Genomic DNA, 19267 nt, shown 5'->3' on the forward strand with positions numbered 1-19267 from the left:
TCACATAACAGAGGTAGCGTTTTTTTGTTTGGCTAGCAGTTCCTTGTCGGTCTACTCGGCATCCACCTTTACCTGGTCTCTGTGCTGCACACTGGAAAGTCATGTGACCACACACGTCACACGTGCACTGCCTAAATTTAGACTATTTGGTCTTTTTTGTTTTGTTAGCGGTGTGGAAAATCTGCAAACTGTTCTCAGAAAGTATTTGTTTACACATGTTCTTATTTATTTAATTAAACCACGACATTTGCTGTCATATAATCACACAAGCGGACATTGCGATTGCGATACAATTAATCGTGCAGCACTAATGGAATGATAATGAACCTTGGAAACATAACGTGATCATTATTTAACAGATTTTACACAATTACTCGTGTTTGATCAGCATGAAAAATAGGGATGTGAATCTTCACAATTCGATTCGATTCCGATTATTATGTCAATGATTCGATTAAATTCAATTTCATGATGCATTGCATCCACAATATTTATTATTACTGCACATAGCTACATTTATCAATGAACAAAAGCAGTCAGATATATATGAACTCCCTTTGTATTTGATCTACTCCATGGAAGTACAGTTCCTGAATAGAAAGGAGAGGCACTGCGGTCCAGGCTCTAAAACCGGAGAAAGGTCGGGGGGTGAACTAGCCTGCAGCATTGCAAATGTCTTGAAAGGTTACTCCAGAGGACCAAGCCTTTGAGGTCTTTGCGTGAGTTCTGACCCCAAATGGAGCAGGGAGACCAAAGGACTCATAGGATGATGCAATGGCATCAATGATACATCTGCTCATTGTCTGCTTATTAGCAGGGAGGCCACTCCTCGGAGGGCCGTAGCAGACAAGCAGTTGATCAGATTTTCTCCAGTGCGCGTACCGGACACAGCCAGTTTAATTCTCCTGGTCTGGGGCCTGAAATGGAGGTAACCTTACAGGTTGTGGGTCGACCGAGGGCACTCTAGAGTAGGCTGGAGGAGTAAGCGAGAACAGAGGAGACAGTACGACATCTCTTGAGATGCAAACAGATCCACCTGGGCTTTGCCGAATCGCAAACAATGGCCAATATAGTTGCGGATGCGGATGCTCTGAAGTCTCGGGGAAACCAGAGCCGCATCAAAACATTTTGTGAAGGTGCGGGTTGAAAGGGCAAGGCCAAACGGAATAGCCTTTATTTGTCACTGTAGGGTGCCCATCCAGTGGCCCAACAACGGAATCCACTGGTGTGGGTGAAGGTATGCTGTGTGTTTGTCTTTCTCGCACAGCTATTAAGGATTACTCAAATGGATTGCACTTTGGTACATAAATCCAATGTTAACCTCTAATCTGACTCCAATTTATAATAAATACTTAACTTGAATATCTCTATTTCAAGCTGATCACCTTATTGGTTGTACTTTTTTAATTTTAATAGATTATTCTAAGCATTCCAGCTTTTCTATTAATCATTCATTATGGTCCTGGAGTCGCTTAGAGCCTTGTGCTTGGCTAACGATACCTGCTCATGGAGACACATTGGCTATCTTAGACAGAGGATATACCGCTAAACTAATATTCTTTAAGTAGGCCGCACAATTCTTGCTCATTCATAAAGAACTATTGATTTAGTTACTTGGTCATAAATTGCTAAGTCAGTGATAGCCGCTACACATGCTCACGGACACAAACTCGCCAGACTGTACCTTAGTCAGAGGATATAACGGTAAACTAATATTCTTTAAGTAGGCCGCTCAATGCTTGCTCATGCATAAAGAATAATGTATTTAGCCACTTAGTTATAACTTGTCAGTGATAGTCAGAAATCAGAAGGTCTCAGACGTTGTGCTCTATGCTCCATCCGTTCATGAGCCTTCAGTTTGTACTATCCTGGTCATAGATTTGCGGTAACACCAGACTACATAATCAACTAGATATAAATGATTTCAGGAAATTTCAGAGTTAATCAAGAATTTTACATTTATTTGCCAGGCAATAATCAATAAACAAATGTCACATCTAAAACAAATAATAAAAGAAAGTTACATAACATGATCAGCATAAAACAAATATTTTAGCATTGCAGTTTACTAAAGAATTGTTAAAGAGTTACTGTACCTGGCAATGGAGACACACAGAGAATGTGTGGGAAGTTCTGACTACAGAATGCTTCCCTGAGTGTTTCGCCAAATTTCCTTAAATACCCAAACCATCGTAAACACTTGTAAATTCAAAGTGATAAAAGCTTTGCAAACCCTTTCTTGGGACAGGATGTGACCTAAAAACCAAATGTCACCTAGACCACCCAGTAAGGATCTTCTCCAGGGCAACCCTTATGTCAGTAGGACAGAAATTCCCCAAACCTGAGGTCTGTTCTACTGATATGGGACTGAGATCATATTTCCAAACACACTGAGACCTTTAAAATGATACCAAACATGTGAAAGTAAAATGAAAGCATTCCTAAGAAGTAATTATTACATTATGCAAGTAAAGTAGCTTGAATTCCGGGACCTTCTAAGTCACCTTTCCATGACCCGGCCATCTCCCCAGGAGGGAAAGAGGAGGCTCAAGGATGGGTGACTGGGCAGCTGAACAAATGGCTTTCTCTCCTCAGATCAAAGAGATCCTTTCCTCAGATTAGAAGGTTTATTGTTTTGTTGCATGGTAGTTCTCGGGGTCTGGCCTCATTAAGTTGCATGGCAGTTCTTAGGATCTGGGATCATGAACAGATCTGACCATCCTTACATCATAAATATTCATTAAAGCACAGTAAAATTTGTTCTTCGCATATCGCAGCTTGCTCTGAAGCTGGGGTCAGAGCGCAGGGCCCCTGGAGCACAGAGGGTTAAGGGCATTGCTCAAGGGCCCAAGAGTGGCAGCTTGGCAATACCTGACCTTCCGATCAGTAACCTAGAGCCTTAACCACTGAGCTACCACTCCTTCAAGATGGCCCTGTCTTTATCAGGCATTTCTGACAGAGTGAGCCACAGGTGCCCCTCTATAGACACCAGGGCAGCCATAGACCGGCCAATGGCCTAAGCGGTCTCTTTGGTGGCTCTGAGGGCCAGATCGGCCGTGCGGCAGAGCTCATGATCATGGCCACCCAGGGCACATCCAGCTCATGCAGCTGGTCAGCCTGATACGCCTGTAACACCGCCATGGTGTACAGGGATGCAGCGGCTTGACCTGCTAAATCATACGCTTTACCCACAAGCACCGACGTATTAAGTAGGGGCTTCATGGGTAGTGTCTGGGTCTTAAGGGAGGAGGCAATCCCGGGAGAGAGATAGCTGGCAAGCGTCTCTTCAACCCGTGGCAGCGCTCCGTACCCATGTTTTTTCCGCCACTTTCCGCCCACTGGAGGTGTGACCTTGCCAAATCCCTCATTCTATCATTTCAAAATTGCCACCCTCGGGAGGAGCACATTTTATGGAATAAAAAAAGCTAAAGCATGATATTTGTAAGTAAAATGTTTTTAAACAATATTCTTTGTTTCTAATAAGAAAGCTTCTCACCCATATGTGAGTTAATTTTCAGAGTTAAGCCTATTTATTTCGATTAAAAAACAGTTAATTTATAAATGTACACTGCAGTGTACATCAGGACTTTGTACTTCTGATCATTTCATTTTGTTGTAGTTGACAGTTCTATGACAGAGGCTGAGAAGATTCTGTATAAAATCATTGAACGCGATTCAGACATAGATTTGTCAAATGATGGAGAGAGTGTGAGGATGATGATGATGACTGGTGGAAATGATAGCTCAGTGGAGGAGGAGCCATATGAGGTTGATCATGACAAAGGGAATTTGCTGCTTTGCTGCCATCCTTTCTGGGCCAAAATAGGTCTTAACTAATTAAAAAACAGATCTTCACTAAAAATTGTAAATGAGCTAAATGTGTCAGAAAATAAAAGAATGATCTGCTTCGGAAAGCTAAGGACTTTTATGAAGAGAGGTTGATTGAACCAAGGCCAGCAAAGGTTTGCATGGATGAGCAAATGATTCCCCTTTGCAGGCTGGTGTCCTGTTTGTCAGTTTGCTCCTGGCAAACAAAATCCAACAGTGTTAAAGGTGTTTGTCCTGGCAAGTCTAATAAGCCTTGTATTGGATTTTGAGACTTACCAGGAAAAAACACCTTCACTCAAGACCAGGCAATGGGAATAGGTGAAAATACAATATGGCATTTGACTGAGACATTCCCAAGAGGAACACTGATGTACTTGATGTACTAATGTATTGTGATTGAATGCTTAGCTTAGACTGTCCAGCTACACAAGGAAGTGGACTTGCTTTTACAATAACCAACTCATGAATTAAGTACAGACAAGACAGCCAGACCTTACAACAATTTTCAAAAAGAACCTTACAATACTCAGATGAAAGATTTAGGGAAATACAAAACATTCGTCTCAAATAATGGACATTTCAAATACTAACAGATGCAGAATGCACGGATGCGAAAACAAAACCTTGGGTTAAATGTCAAATAGTGGTGAAAATATTATTGAAAATAAATAAATAAATGTGAAAAAATTAGGAAAATGTCAAACACAATAAAAAATGAATATAAAAATAGTTTCCATTTAAAAACATCAAAATCCTTTTGTCCACTAGAGTGACGTTATAACATTTGAAATAAATTAATACAAATAAAATCTCTGCAATGTGTTTATTACCACCGAACGCCAGAGGTGGGAAGTAACAGAGTACAAATACTTCGTTACTGTACTTACGTAGATTTTTCTGGTATCAGTACTTTACTGCACTATTTATTTTTCAGACAACTTTTTACTTTTAATCATTACATTTTTAAACAAATATCTGTACTTTTTACTTCTTACATTTTAAAAACCGGCTCGTTACTTTACTTTTAATCCATTGATTTGGTGAAATATTTTTTTTATTTTCACTGCGCACCGATTTCAGCCGAACAACCGCTTTCCTGTTACTGCGCGTCTTTTTCAATCCGCTGGTGTATAAAGTCCTGACTCTCACTCACCACAGATGTAGACTAGTTTATGAAGATAAGAATCAGCAGGCAGAAGGCAGTGAGAAGTTTGGGGTTCACATGGATGAGACAGAGGGAGTCAGTGACTGAGAACAGAGACTTTCCTGATCATTATCATATTTTCTCTGCTTGTGTTCTATATGTGGATCTTCAGCCTGGACACATTCATTCGGTAACAACATTTTTAATTAGTTTTGTATTAATATATACATTTAAACTTGGCACTAAATGTTATTATTATTATTATTATTATTATTATTATTATTATTATTATTATCAATTCAGCGCGCATTTCCGTTTTTACCATTTTTATAAAAAATGTAAATACATAAATAAATAACTAAATATAAAAGAGGCGAAATTAAAACCTTCGGAAAAAAATACATTTATTCACGACGTCCCTTCTTTACTTAGATATAAAATAAATAAATAAACTCCAGATAAAAATTATTTTAATTAGTAAACTTTTGTTTTATTTCTGCGCCAAGTCTCAAATCAAACACCAAATCCGCCATGTTTTACACAATTAATCCTCTAGGTGGCGTTTTGTGGGTTTTTCCCTCATAAAGGCAACACGAACTTAAATTACTGTCTTTACTGATCGTACAGATAAAAACAATTCATCATTCAAATCTGGTAAATGTCTATGATTATATATAAAAGCTTCTTGACTTGACTTGAAGAGGTGCACTTTCTCCGGTGTCACCTCATTAACTGTCCGTGTGGAAACATATCAAAGGCTCTCAATGATGTCCACACGTCTCTGCACTGTTATAGCCTTTATATTTAATCACTGTACATATGCTTACATATATATCACATGCTGTACATATGCTACATATTTATCTTCACTATTTGCATGATTGCTACCTTTTGCACTTCTGGTAGATGCCAAACTGCATTTCGTTGCTGTGTACCTGTACTATACGATGACAATTAAGACCGACCGACCGACCGACCGACCGACCGACCTACCTACCTACCTACCTACCTACCTATCTATCTATCTATCTATCTATCTATCTATCTATCTATCTATCTATCTATCTATCTATCTATCTAATTTATATCTAATTAATATGATGTGAGGTCCAGTTAACAGCTAAAACAGGTAGAAGTAATAACTACTTTTTACTGAAGTACAAGTCAGAGCCAAGACTTCTTTACTTTCACTTGAGTAAAAAAGTTTAATCAGTACTTCAACTTTTACCCGAGTATATTAAAACATGAGTATCTGTACTTCTACTTAAGGATCAGTGTACTTTTGCCACCTCTGCTGAACACTAAATTTAATGTATATATACTATTTTCTCCTGGGTCTTCTGCAACATGTCTTTATCTGATAGCTGCCATTCCTCGATGACATGAGACAATACCTCTGCCAAATTAGCACCCATGTGAGATTCATAAACCGCTCCTGTTTACAGCATGAAACATGATCTGTCAGTCCTCGCTAATTTATTGTGTCTTTATTGTTACATAACAATAGTCATCCAAGAATCATGTTATTGCCACTCGATTAGCTAGGCTTATTGATGGCATTACCTGAGCTTTGGTTTCGTGGTAGAGTTCAGGTATTTTCTGTAAAGTGGCTGCATGACAGGAGCTTATATTCAATAAGTGAGGAAGCCCAGGGATGTCCACCACAGAATAAGACCGTAAAATTTATAAGCGCTATAAAATTTGCTACAGATCTAGTAATTTTCTTTACTTTTTCTTGGGTGGCAAAGTTGATCTTTTTTTTTTAGCTATTTTTGGCTGAGCTAAATCCATTTTGTCACTGTAGGCGTCAGCATGGTGAAAATGGCTAACGTGGTTTAATGGTATTCCCTACATATTTCATTTGTGTGTTGTGCACACAGTGTGCCTTGTCCAGTTCGTGATTACCAGTTTGTTCATAAAAGCCAGTATATGCAGAGATCTCAGATTTTAGCATGCTGGGTGCATTTTTTTATAACTTGCCTCTGTGTTTCGCCTCCGTCTGTTATTTTGAACTAGGGGGACAAGTGTGTATGGGATGAATGATGTCAGTAGGCTATAATCAATTATGATATTATTGCATCAATGCATAATCATCCACGTTCGCATCGCAATGCACCATAGCCGAACAAATTCAACACCTCTAATGTAAAACATAATATAATTATAATTTTGTATCTTGAATTCTATTGGTTGTATATAGCCTCTGCCAATAAATTTAGGTGTATAAGACCCGAATATCAAGAAAGAAAAAAAAGAAAAGAAAGAAAGAAAGAAAGAAAGAAAGAAAGAAAGAAAGAAAGAAAGAAAGAAAGAAAGAAAACAGAAAATTTGAACAAGCTTGGTATTAGGAGGTTATAATGCAAAGTTTTTCTTTGAATGTTTGTAAGATGATTATTACATACAGATTACATACTGCAGTTCGGTGGAGGCACATATGAGTGTGTAATTATAGAAAAACCTCTAGAGAGATAACAGCAAGACATGTATATGTGTTCTTGAGAATTCCCATGTATTTCTTGAGATGACAAAAAAATTATTTCCGGAATATTAAACGCACCCAAATATAAGATGCACCTGCTGAATTTTCTACACTGAAACTAATGAACTTTACACAGGCTTTAACGAAAAACAGTGTTTGTTACACGACTTGTATCTAAACAGTAGCCTACCAAGAAAGTCATTGTTCACTGTCTTCCTCCTTCTTTTCACAACAATTTCTCTCGAGAGTTTATCTTTTTGCATCGTCGTGCGTTTAAAAATCACCATCGGTGAATCTTTTCTCCCGATGCCGTGCAGCTCAGAACACAGATGAAGTGTGTTTTCATGCCCGGTTGTTTTCAGCGTGACGAATGATTCGCATTTCCTGTAGACAGTCCGAGTGAGCGGCAGATCAAACGTCAGAGGAACCTCATTCATACTTATGATGTGGTGCGGCCCGATTCAGTGGGAGCGCATCTGATTTAATATAAAGAGTTTCATTGGTTTACCTGAACCCGTTCAGCAATCTGCATTGGCATTGGTCTAATGTTATTGGGCTCAGTTTTTTGGTGGCATGACGCTTGTAAAACCGGGAAAAACCCCATAAAAATTCATAAATTAGCCGCTTCGTTGTTTAAGCCGCGGGGTTCAAAGCGTGAAAAAAAGTTGCGGCTTATAGTCCGGAAAATATGGTAGTTATGCTCGAATGAAATAACTATATAATTTTTTTGTGCTATCTTAAGAAATATATGGGAATTCTCAAGAATACATATACATGTTTTGCTGTTTCTTACTAGACACTAGACTTGCTCATTTTTTACTGGAATAAACAGCACTTCTAACCTCCAGAAGGTGTAAACCTAGATACAATGTAGTGCTTCTTCAGATTTGCTTCAATGGAATCATTTTTATATTGCTTCAATGGATTTATTTTTATATTGCTTCAATGGAATCAAAATTATTAAGTTTTACTAGTGAAAATGTAAACAGTGTAGGCACTATACATTGATAGCTCACCGGCTACTGTCCTGTCACATTTATAGAAGTAAAACAATACACATAATAAAAAATGATGTCTTGCCTTATATTTAGACAATAACAAAGACTAATTTCATCCAGCAACAATAAGCTTTCTTTCGGCTTCTCCCATCAAGGGTCGCCACAGCGGCTCATCCGCATGTTTGATTTGGTACATGTTTTTATGCTGGATGCCCTTCCTAACACAACCCTCCCCATTTATCCGGGCTTGGGACCGGCACTAAGAGTGGCTGGGGTCAGTTCCCTGACCGGGGATCAAACCCGGGCCACAGTGGTGAGAGCGCCGCATCCTAACCACTAGACCACCAGGGACCCACTTCATCCAGCAACAGTGCATTTGTTCATTTGTTTTATTTTCCAGAAAATTAAAATTGCATATTCAAAAGGTAGGCAAAACAGCTGTAAACCCCTTTGGATGACTATTAAACACAATAAAATGTTTTTCATTAAATTCCTTCCCAGGACACTTCTCTTCAGAGCAACATGAATAACTCAACTTAAAACTGTCCACATCTAAGAAGAAAGCTGTTAACTATTGTTTGTGCATAGTTTGACTGTTTGAGTTCTAAGCTTTAACTTGCCCCTGTATTCAGCATTCTGTCAGACAAACAGATTCCTGTGCACCACCCACAAATGTCCCTTTCCCTCTCATTATTTTGATCTCAGTCACTAGCCTAATATTCAGTTGGTTGATGGAACAAACAGCAAGATGAAGTGTAAATGCAACAACTGCTTTACAGTACAGAAATATAACGACCTAAAACGTGCTATAAAACGCAGCTCAACAGCTTAAGGCAAATAAAAATCTTAACCTGCATAGCAATAAAACCAACTGAGCATGCTTTTACTGAAGACAAAACCAAAGGCATAAAAACTCACCAAAGACCTTGCATAGTATCTCAGTGAGCATAACCTCAGCATTTGATGGTGTCATTGGTTTCCGGAATTCATGCATTCACTGACTACAAAGTATATGCTTTCAACAATTTTGTTAATTGAGTTAATTGAAAAATATCAGTAATTCCTGATTGATTACTAAACATTTTTGTTAAACCTCTTGAAATAAAAATGAAAGTCTATTATTCAATTTCATTTGTGATATACAACGGCAGAATTACAAAAAATTGCATCACCGTTAATTTTTTTTCCATCATATCAAGTTTCATCATAAGGGGGGAAAAAGTTTTAAAGCTTTAATATGATGTTGATATAATACAATATATATTATATGGTCAAAGGTGTGTGGTAATCTGACATTCATACTCATATTTTAAGAGGAGCATAGGGTGATGTATAAAAGTGCACGCAGGTGGAAAATATTCTGTGCAGAAGATGCAACCTGAAGGAGTTTGGAGACTGTAAGGTGTTGGCAGGGGACAGTGTAGCTAGACAGCATTGGATGGTGATCTGTGGGATGGTTTTGGAAGTGAAGAAGAATAAGAGGAGGAGAGTGAAGACTGAAAGAAGAATAAGATAGTGGAAACTGAAGGAGGAAGACTGTAGTATGAGATTCAGGGAAGCAGTCAGACAGGGGCTGGTTGGTGCTGAAGATGTGCTGGATGATTGGGCAACTACCGCAGAACTGATAAAGGAGACTGCTGGGAAAGTACTTGCTGTGACATCTGGAAAGAAAAAGGAAGACAAAGAGACGTAGTGGTGGAATGAAGAAGTACAGGAACCGGTAGAAGCATGGAGATGTTTAGGAGAGATCTTTTGAATCCAGATTGTACAACAACATTTTGGAAGGTGAGAAGATGCCTGAGGAATGGAGAAGGAGTGTGCTGGTACCAATCTTTAAGAATAAGGGAGATGTGCAGACCTGCAGTAACTACTGGGGAATAAAGTTGATCAGTCACACCATGAAGTTAAAGAGTAGTGGAAGCCAGGCTGAGAGAAGAGGTGACCATCTGTGAGCAACAGTACGGTTTTATGCCAAGGAACAGCACCATTATTTGCTTTGAGAATGTTGATGGAGAAGTATAGAGAAGGTCAGAAGGAGTTGCATTGTGTGTTTGTGGATTTAGAGAAAGCGTACGACAGGGTGGAGAGAGGAGTTGTGGTACTGTGTGAGAAAGTCAGGTGTGTCAGAGAAGTATGTGAGGGTGGTGCAGGACATGTATGAGGACAGTGTGACAGCAGTGAAGTGTGCAGTAGGAATGACAGACTGGTTCAAGGTTGAGGTTGTTCTGCATCAAGGATCGGCTCTGAGCTCTTTCCCATTTGCAGTGGTGATGGACAGGTCGATGGACGAAGTCAGACAGGAGTCTCCCTGGACAATGATGTTTGTGGATGATGTTGTGATTTGTGGTGAGAATAGGAAGCAGGTGGAGAAGAGCCTGGAGAGGTGGAGATGCTGGAGAGAAGGGAATGAAAGTCAGTAGGAGTAAGACAGAGTACATGTGTGTGAATGAAAGGGAGGACAGTGGAGGGGTGCGGTTGCAGGGAGCAGAGGTGGAGAAGGTGGATGGGTTCAGGTACCTGGGATCAACAGTGCAAAGTAATGAAAAGTGTGTTAGAGAAGTGAATAAAAGAGTGCAGGCAGGGTGGAATGGATGGAGAAGAGTGATAGCAGGAGTGATTTGTGATAAAAGGGTCTCTGCAAGAGTGAAGACCCCTAATGGGAGCAGCTGAAAGAAGAAGATATCGAATCTAAGAAGAGGATCGAATTTGTCCTTGAACATCCCATCCCCCTTCTGCTGCTATATGAACCAACATATATCAGTAAATAGGTAATTGAGATTTGTGTCATTTTAGCCACAAGTGCATTAAATTGTTGGGCAAGAAATTCTGGTGTGTAATCACAGTTTCAGTTCATCCCAAAAGACTTAAGTTGAAATGAGTTCAGAAATCTGTGCAGGTCACTCGTGTTATTACTCACTGACAATGACCAATTATAGAGCTTGCTTTGCACACAATCTCATTGCAATGCTGGAAGAAAAGTGGGCAAGGCCAGTAAGTCCTAGTAAAGGGAAATCTTAATAAAGCATACAAAGACTTTCAAGACAATTGTGTACTTCAAAGTTTGCAGCAACTGTTTTGGGAAGATCCACATGTGTGTAAGTGAGAGGTGTCCACATACATTTGGCCATATCACATATTTTATATGTAAATTGCATTTGTAAATAAATATACATTTTTTTTACTTAAATTGTACAAGTATTTTTGAGGTCATGTCCTACCCACCTGCTCTAGCAGCTGTCTAAGCCTCTTAAGCTGAGACTCAAGCTGCTTGTTATGGTCTTCCAGAATTTGCATTCTTGCCTCTAAGCGACCCTTGTGTTGTCTCAGTAGTTTTGCCTCAGCAATGAGCTCAGCATCACGATTTTGGGGTGAAACAGGTAGCATTGGTGGAGGTGAAGGTAGAGGTGAAAAACCCTTGTGGTCATGGGCCTTTTTAAGTCCATCATATTCTGCCTGTAGCCTCCTACAACAATGACATTTGATTAATAATTGCAACAGTGTAACAAGTATCTAAGCATTTGAATATAAAGAATATGTATTTAAATAGTCAAACCTATTCTCCTGCTCAAGATCATTGAGAACTCGCTCAAGTTCTCCTTTTTCTTCATTCTCCATTGAAATAAGGATCTGTGCAGGGCTCTGTGGATGGTTTAACGGGGAGGCCTGGTTAAGACTCTGGCAGTAGTGCTGGATCAGTAGATGCTCATCATCCCTATAGTAATCAGGAAACGTATTTCACTCGTGAAAAAAAATCCCAATGCATATGTCTTTTATATGTCTTAACAATATTAATAAATACAAATATTTAATATCTCACTAAAACATGCCTATAGATTTTGAGCAGTGCTCGATACTACAGTGGAACCCGGTTACGTCGCCGGCCTAGGGGACGTCAAAAAGCGTCGAGATAACCGATGACAAGATAAACGAAAAGCAATATATCAATGGCTTGATATTCTTTATGTACAAGATGTGCGTTATTAAATGAGAATGTGCATGCACGTGTTTTTGGAGGTTTTTTACACAACAGCATTGCTGAGATTTGTTTGATTGGTCATGCGGATCGAGATAACCTGTAATGCGGATAAGGACAGTTGGTGTAGAGAATCCACGGATCCGCGCTATGGAAAGCGCAGCGCTGGGCAGCAACGTAAAAACGTGGTGCAGACAGCGTGAACATGGAAAACAGCAGGATCGGGGTAATCCAGGGTGCCGTTGAGAGAATGCGGAGTTCGAGAAGAAGGGTACGTAGCGGGATACGTATACGCGATTACACAGACCGACATGAACCAACACATACGATCATGCACAAACAATAACGGACCGCGAGTGTGTGGAGGTGAGCGGCTTAACTAGGAGATGGGATGAGTGAGTAAATGAGAGTCAGGTGTGTGTGATCAGCATGACCGCGACAAAATCCGTGTATTCCTGACATAACCGACGTTAAGTAGCAAATTTGTCGCCCCTTGTGCTCGAGTTATTAGGGTTCGGCAACATAAAAAAATCGACACAACCGATTAAAAAAATGCCAAGACAAAGCGAGAATTTGGCAGTTCCGCTTCAAAAACGTCGACTTAATAGGGTTGGTGAGTTACCCGAGGTTGAGATAAGTGGGTTCGACTGTAAATTCATCTAAAAAACACACGTTTTTGCCCCAGCAAAAATAGACAAAAAAAAGAAAGAAAAAAAAAGGTGAGGTTGCAGAGGACAGTTCATGTCACAGGTCATGCACCATGGCAAGAGTGAGCACCGCAACAAGACACAATGTAGTTATAATGCATTAGCAAGGTCTCCCAGAGACAAAGATCTCAAAGAAGACTGGGCTGAAACACTCAATGATGAGAAACGTAGACTCAGTAGTTAGCCAAGAAACTAAATGGATAAAAACCCATCATACTTACTTCCATTAAACTTAGGGGAAAAAAATACCCATCAGTGCCATTAGCAAAGAACTGGCAGAAACCTGTGGGACTCAGATACAACAATGTCTGTCTGACTGTCTGGAGAAGTCGAATGAGCAGTGGTCTTCATAGAAGAATGGAAACAGGGTCAAACAAGTAAACTATTTGTGAAAAGATAGGAACTGGAGAGATGTCACTAAGTGCTTTAGAATGATGAATAAACATTTCAAATATTTGGTTGCAACAAAAAAAGTTGTTTGCCAAATGGCTGGAAAAAGGAATAATATTGAGTGTCTGCAAGTAACAGTAAGATATGCTGGAGGTTCCTTGCAAGTTTGGGGCCGCATTTCTGCAAACAGGGTTGGAAATTTGGTATGGATTAATGGTGTCCGCAATGCTAAGGCAGACACTTATTCATCATGCAGTACCACAAGGGAGGCCTCTGATTGGCCCAAAATTTATTCTGCAGCGGAACAACGATGACAAACATACAGCCAATGTCATTAAGTGTAAAGAAGAACAAGGAGTGGATGTGATGATTTTGGTCCCCACAGAGATCTGATCTTAATAGCATAGAGTCTGTCTGCGATTACATGAAGAGACAGGACGATATGAGGAGCCTACATCGACAAAAGATCTGTGGTTAGTTGACCAAAATGTCTACATGTTAATAACCCAGCCAGATTCCTTATTAAAACACACCAAATATTTTTTATAAAACATATTAAAACAAATAAAGATGTCAGCTCACATGCTCTCATTGGGAGAAATATTCTCATTCACATATGAGCCATTTCTGTTTTCCATTTCAGCGAGCCTGTAAAAGACAGAATTATTTAAGTTATTGTCATTTTTTAAAATGCACTAGAAGAGATTTTCTCCAATGTTGGTCTTGAATACCACTGCCCATAATATTTTGATGTTCTATTTCACCCGTCCTACAGAACTTCAGAACAGTGGTGTGTAACACCTGGAAATTCCCTGTGCCTAGCTTAGCATTTTTTTTATCTGTTATGAAACTATTGGTTCTCTTCTGCTTGAAGGTTGGAACGTGTGCTTTACTCAATTTATGCAGAGTGAATTCCAAATGAACAGGTACCCAAGTGTTAAACACCACCGCTGCTGTGTACTCAAAGGTCATGAGTTCAAATCCCAGCTGCCACTCCAGGGCCCCTGCACAATGGGTCATGGTATGGGTCAAGCTTATTAATTAACCAGAAATGAGCAAGGTAATGGTACTTTATGACAAACATTGCACTAGATTATAAAAAATATACTAGCTCAAAAACTACTTGCACCAGTCTAGAGAACTAGGACTGTATAAATAACAATTTTATAAACATCTGACATCTTCCATGACACTTCCCATTAAATAAAATAATCCATATTTGAACTGTAATTTTGATCATATGAGCTAAGCCACAGTCTAAAGACAAAATCAATAGCACTCATATCATAAATAATAAGTTATAAACAAGGACAGAGCTGACTCTTTCTGCTGAGGAGACTAAGGTCTTTTGGAGTGCAGGGAGAGCTACTGAAGACCTTTTTTGACTCTGTGGTGGCCTCAGCCATCTTCTATGGTGTGGTCTGCTGGTGCAGCAGCAGCTCTACTGCAGACAGGAAGAGACTGGACAAGCTGATCAGGAAGGCCAGCTCAGTCCTGGGGATTCCCCTGGAAACTGTACAGGAGGTGGGAGAAAGGAGGATGGTAGCTAAACTATCATCAATGCTGGAGAACGACTCTCACCCCCTGTATGAAACAGTTTCATCTCTGAGCAGCTCCTTAAGTGACACACTGTTACATCTTATGTGTCTGAAGGAGCGATACAGAAGGTCTTTTCTCCCTGCTGATTAGACTTTACAATCGAGCTGATCCCAGTAAACCATTCACCAAATTATACACTGATATTACTGTTTAACTGCAATAATAACACTAAGTTTTTTAAGCAACACGTGCAATAACAATAATTTAAAAACCGTGCAATATTACCTGTGTGAAATATGTTTGATAGTGTAACTACATACTCATGGTCTTTTTTTTCTTCTTTTGAGTTTATACATTGTGTTGTGTATATTCTATATACAGTATTATGTTTCTACTTTTTTTTTTTTTTTTAAACATATTTGCACATTTCTTTTTCTTTGCTGCTGTAACACAGAAATTTCCCCACTTTGGGACGAATAAAGGTATATCTTATCTTATCAAAATGTTCCAAAAAGGCTTTAGAAGGCTGGAAATTCAAAAACATATATAACCTTAATTGATTCTTCATTTTCCAAATAAGTTTAAAATAACTACACTTTCAAATTTAAGTTACATATTTTTTAAAGCTTGCTGGGCTTTTAAAAAATCCACCCATGAACAACAACAACCTGCCTAATACATGGTTTTCTTGGCTTAACAAAATCTAGTGTTAAAACCTATTCATAACAGCAACTTGCAAATTAATGCTCAAATCATTTACATTTGTCTATTTGTCAAATGCTTTTACCAGGACTGACTTAAAAATGTAAACTACTAAATGCAAAAGTTAAATAATTATCATCATGCACAATGCCAAATAATTTTGAAATTTACTACATCTAAGGCTAGAACATGCAATAAATGAAATAATATCATGACTCACATGAGTACTGTAATTTCCGGACTATTAAGCGCACCCATATATAAGCCTGAATTTGACAAAGATTTTTATTTTAAACATAAATAATCCGCACCTGTCTATAAGCCTGTCTACACTGAAACTAATGAACTTTACACAGGCTTTAACGAAAGACAGTGTCTGTTACACGGCTTGTATCTAAACAGGAGCCGACCAAGAAAGTCACTGTTCACTGTCTTCCTCCTTCCTTTCACAACTATTTCTCTCAAGAGTTTATCTTTTGGCATCGTCGTGCGTTTAAAAATCACCATCGGTGAATCTTTTCTCCCGATGCCGTGCAGCTCAGAACACAGATGAAGTGTGTTTTCATGCCCGGTTGTTTTCAGCGTGACGAATGATTCGCATTTCCTGTAGACAGTCCGAGTGAGCGGCAGGTCAAACGTCAGAGGAACCTCATCCATATTTATGATGTGGTGCGGCCCGATTCAGTGGGAGCGCATCTGATTTAATATAAAGAGTTTCATTGGTTTACCTGAACCTGTTCCGCAATTTCATTGGTCTAATGTTATGGGGCTCAGTTTTTTGGCTTGAAGTTTGTGAAACCAGGAAAAAAACTGGAAAAATCCATTAATTAGCAGCTTCGTTGTTTAAGCCGCAGGGTTCAAAGTGTGGGAAAAAAGTGGCGGCATATAGTCTGGAAAATACGGTAAATAAGGCCCACCAGAGTCAGTTAAATCCAAATAAATCTGCTCCACATGCTGTCCATTGTATTAATATTTTTCTCATATTTTTAAATTGTCTTTTGTTACATTTGACAGCAAAGAAAAAACACAATTTCTTTTTAAGTCTGCTTTTTTCTATCCCTGATATATTAAGAGGCTTAAAAGCAATTGCATGTTAAAAACAATGCTAACTTGCATGATGACCTTTGACTCATGGTCCAAGAATATTGACTGCATTAACCATCTCTAAATGAATAATTCTGTTCTTGTAAATGTTGGAATAAGTCACCAATATTAATTTGCCCACTCTTTATACCAGCCATAGTCAACAGACCAGAATTTAATGAATTATTCAGCTATTATATGTGTGAGCAGTTAGTAGTTGAATGAAAAAGTAATGAGGGTTGTGCTTAAATGCCAATATTTCACCAAGATCAGGACAGGTTCCCATTAGAGTCTGGTTCCTCTCAAGGCTTCTTCTTCATACCATCTCAGTTTGTGTTTTCTGGCCTCTGTCACCACTGGCTTGCTCGTTAGGGATATGTTACGTTACAGGACTATAATATAGGGAGTTATAAATGTAAAAGTTATATTCATATTTAATTTACTTCTATTAAGCTGCTTTGGGAAAATGTCCATTGTTAAGAGTCCATTGCTATAAGATTGAATCGTACCGATATTTATCTTAGGTGATAAAACAGAGAATAGTGTGATAACACTAACATTCTAATATTGCTAATATCTGTAATACTGCTAATACACTAATATTAATAACTTACATTGTCCATATGAACAGCAACAGAGTTTTCATATTTCTTTTTGTATATAGCACTAAAATGGATTTGCAATGCAGCAATCATTGTAGATTTTTAACTAATTTCTAAGACTGCTCTCACCTGCTAGCGTAATGTTCAATGCGTGAGTGAGTGTCATCATGGGACAGCTGTGGAGAAGATGCTGGTCTATAATTGACAAAAAAATAAGGATGCAAATTATCAAAAATTATTTCTTACATTTACATTTCTTGATGTTGTTTTTATTTTAGTTTATTGTAGTCGAGAAAATATTTCTATACTTGACCTACAATCCTAATTCCCCAAATTCCCAGTTGGGGAAAATGTAATGTAGGCTGCTTCAGAACCAGATTAGAATGTGTGACTAGCAGTCTGTATGCTGGAATTAGCATAACAAAGATGTGGTCTCAGTAGCCGAGGTGTGAGCAAGTCTTTGCCCAGTATGTGCCAGGAATGTTTGTGTAAACAACATCTCAGTCCCCAGTTTTAACATTTAATATCATTTCTGTTATATTGTGAATAAAATCTGGGTTTGTGAGATGGGCAAATCATTGCATTCTGCTATTAATTGACATTTTCCCAAGTTTTTGGAATTTGTGTTGTACAATAGATACAGTAATCCCCTGCTTTACCGCAGTTAGAATCCCGTGCCCCTGGTTAATTGCGGAATTGCATTTGCCACATAAACAATTTGTCTCAGCCTCTTTTTTTACGTCATTGGACATTTCAACCAATAAACAAGCAGAGAAACTACGCATAGGCTACGCTACAACAGAACTGTATACTGTACAGTGCATGTACTCACTAAAAATGTAAATTTACCGAATATAATTGAAACAATAAAAATAAAAGCATTTTTGGGGTGGCGTCCTTTCCTTTATCACGGGCGGTTTTAAAACTTAACGGTTTTAAGGTCCTTTACGCATATATTTGCGTTTCATAGCAAAAGATTATTAGACAACAGATAGGAATTTCAGCTTTCATTATCAGGTATTTGCTTTTGGATGTCAAACAACTTGCAACATGGCACCTTTTGGTCAAATTCAGCTAGTTTTCAAGTGGTCAAATTAATAAAACAAGTAACTGACTGAAAATCAGTTTCTAACTGTCTGAAAATGCCTTTAATAGATTCACTGTTTGGCCAATTTGGAAAGATAAAAGAAACTCTGGTTTACAAACGGTTTGGCCAAGAAAACACAATAGCAGATGATGATAGAAATATTGTGAGAGTTTTAAAAGAAAAACCCAAAACAGCATTCAGACACCTATTATAATAACCTCCCCAAGACAATGCCTGGGAAAGCGTCAAAAATAAGCATCAAAAAGAATACAAAAGTTTGCTGCTGATTAAATGTTTCCAATATTTTTTGCTCACCTAAAAAAAAATGTCTGCCACTAAAGGTACCATGTGCTAATGAAAGCTAAAATTCAGATCTATTGCCTTTATCTTTTGATCACAAACCCTGTCACAAAGTGAATAAATTAAACAAATGAATTGATTGTGCCGCTCCAGTACTTTTGGAGGAGTCTGTATATGCCTCAGTCATGTTCATTTGGATATATTATTTATTTTATCAGTGAAATAATTATTTTTATGAGTCGTGTGAATAGTTGTAATGTGAATAAGTAATTTGAATACTCACGGGTGGTCAACAGGCCAGAAATTTATCAGAGTAACAGGGCTGCAAATAACACACACAAACACACACACACACACACACACACACACACACACACACACACACACACACACACACACACACACACACACACACACACACACACACACACACAC

At 38.6% G+C, this 19267-nt stretch overlaps 1 protein-coding gene across 11 annotated transcripts in view; it reads right to left on the bottom strand.

Annotated features, from left to right (window-relative positions):
• Positions 1 to 19267, bottom strand: part of dmd (dystrophin) — a 199083-nt gene that overhangs the window by 30881 nt on the left and 148935 nt on the right. For 10 of the 11 annotated variants that reach the window (XR_006924152.1, XR_006924151.1, XM_046837542.1 and 7 more), the window contains 5 exons: positions 19116 to 19154; positions 17575 to 17640; positions 14102 to 14167; positions 12003 to 12161; positions 11672 to 11912 (listed from right to left, as the gene is read on the bottom strand). Coding sequence is in view for 9 of the 11 variants with exons in the window: in XM_046837542.1 (XP_046693498.1) it covers positions 11672 to 11912; positions 12003 to 12161; positions 14102 to 14167; positions 17575 to 17640; positions 19116 to 19154 (571 nt within the window). In the remaining 2 variants the exon portion in view is untranslated. The remainder of the gene's footprint in view (positions 1 to 11671; positions 11913 to 12002; positions 12162 to 14101; positions 14168 to 17574; positions 17641 to 19115; positions 19155 to 19267) is intronic. The other variant, XM_046837546.1, reaches the window with a different exon arrangement.

This window comes from Silurus meridionalis, chromosome 24 (genome assembly GCF_014805685.1).
Source record: "Silurus meridionalis isolate SWU-2019-XX chromosome 24, ASM1480568v1, whole genome shotgun sequence".
NCBI lineage: Eukaryota > Metazoa > Chordata > Actinopteri > Siluriformes > Siluridae > Silurus > Silurus meridionalis.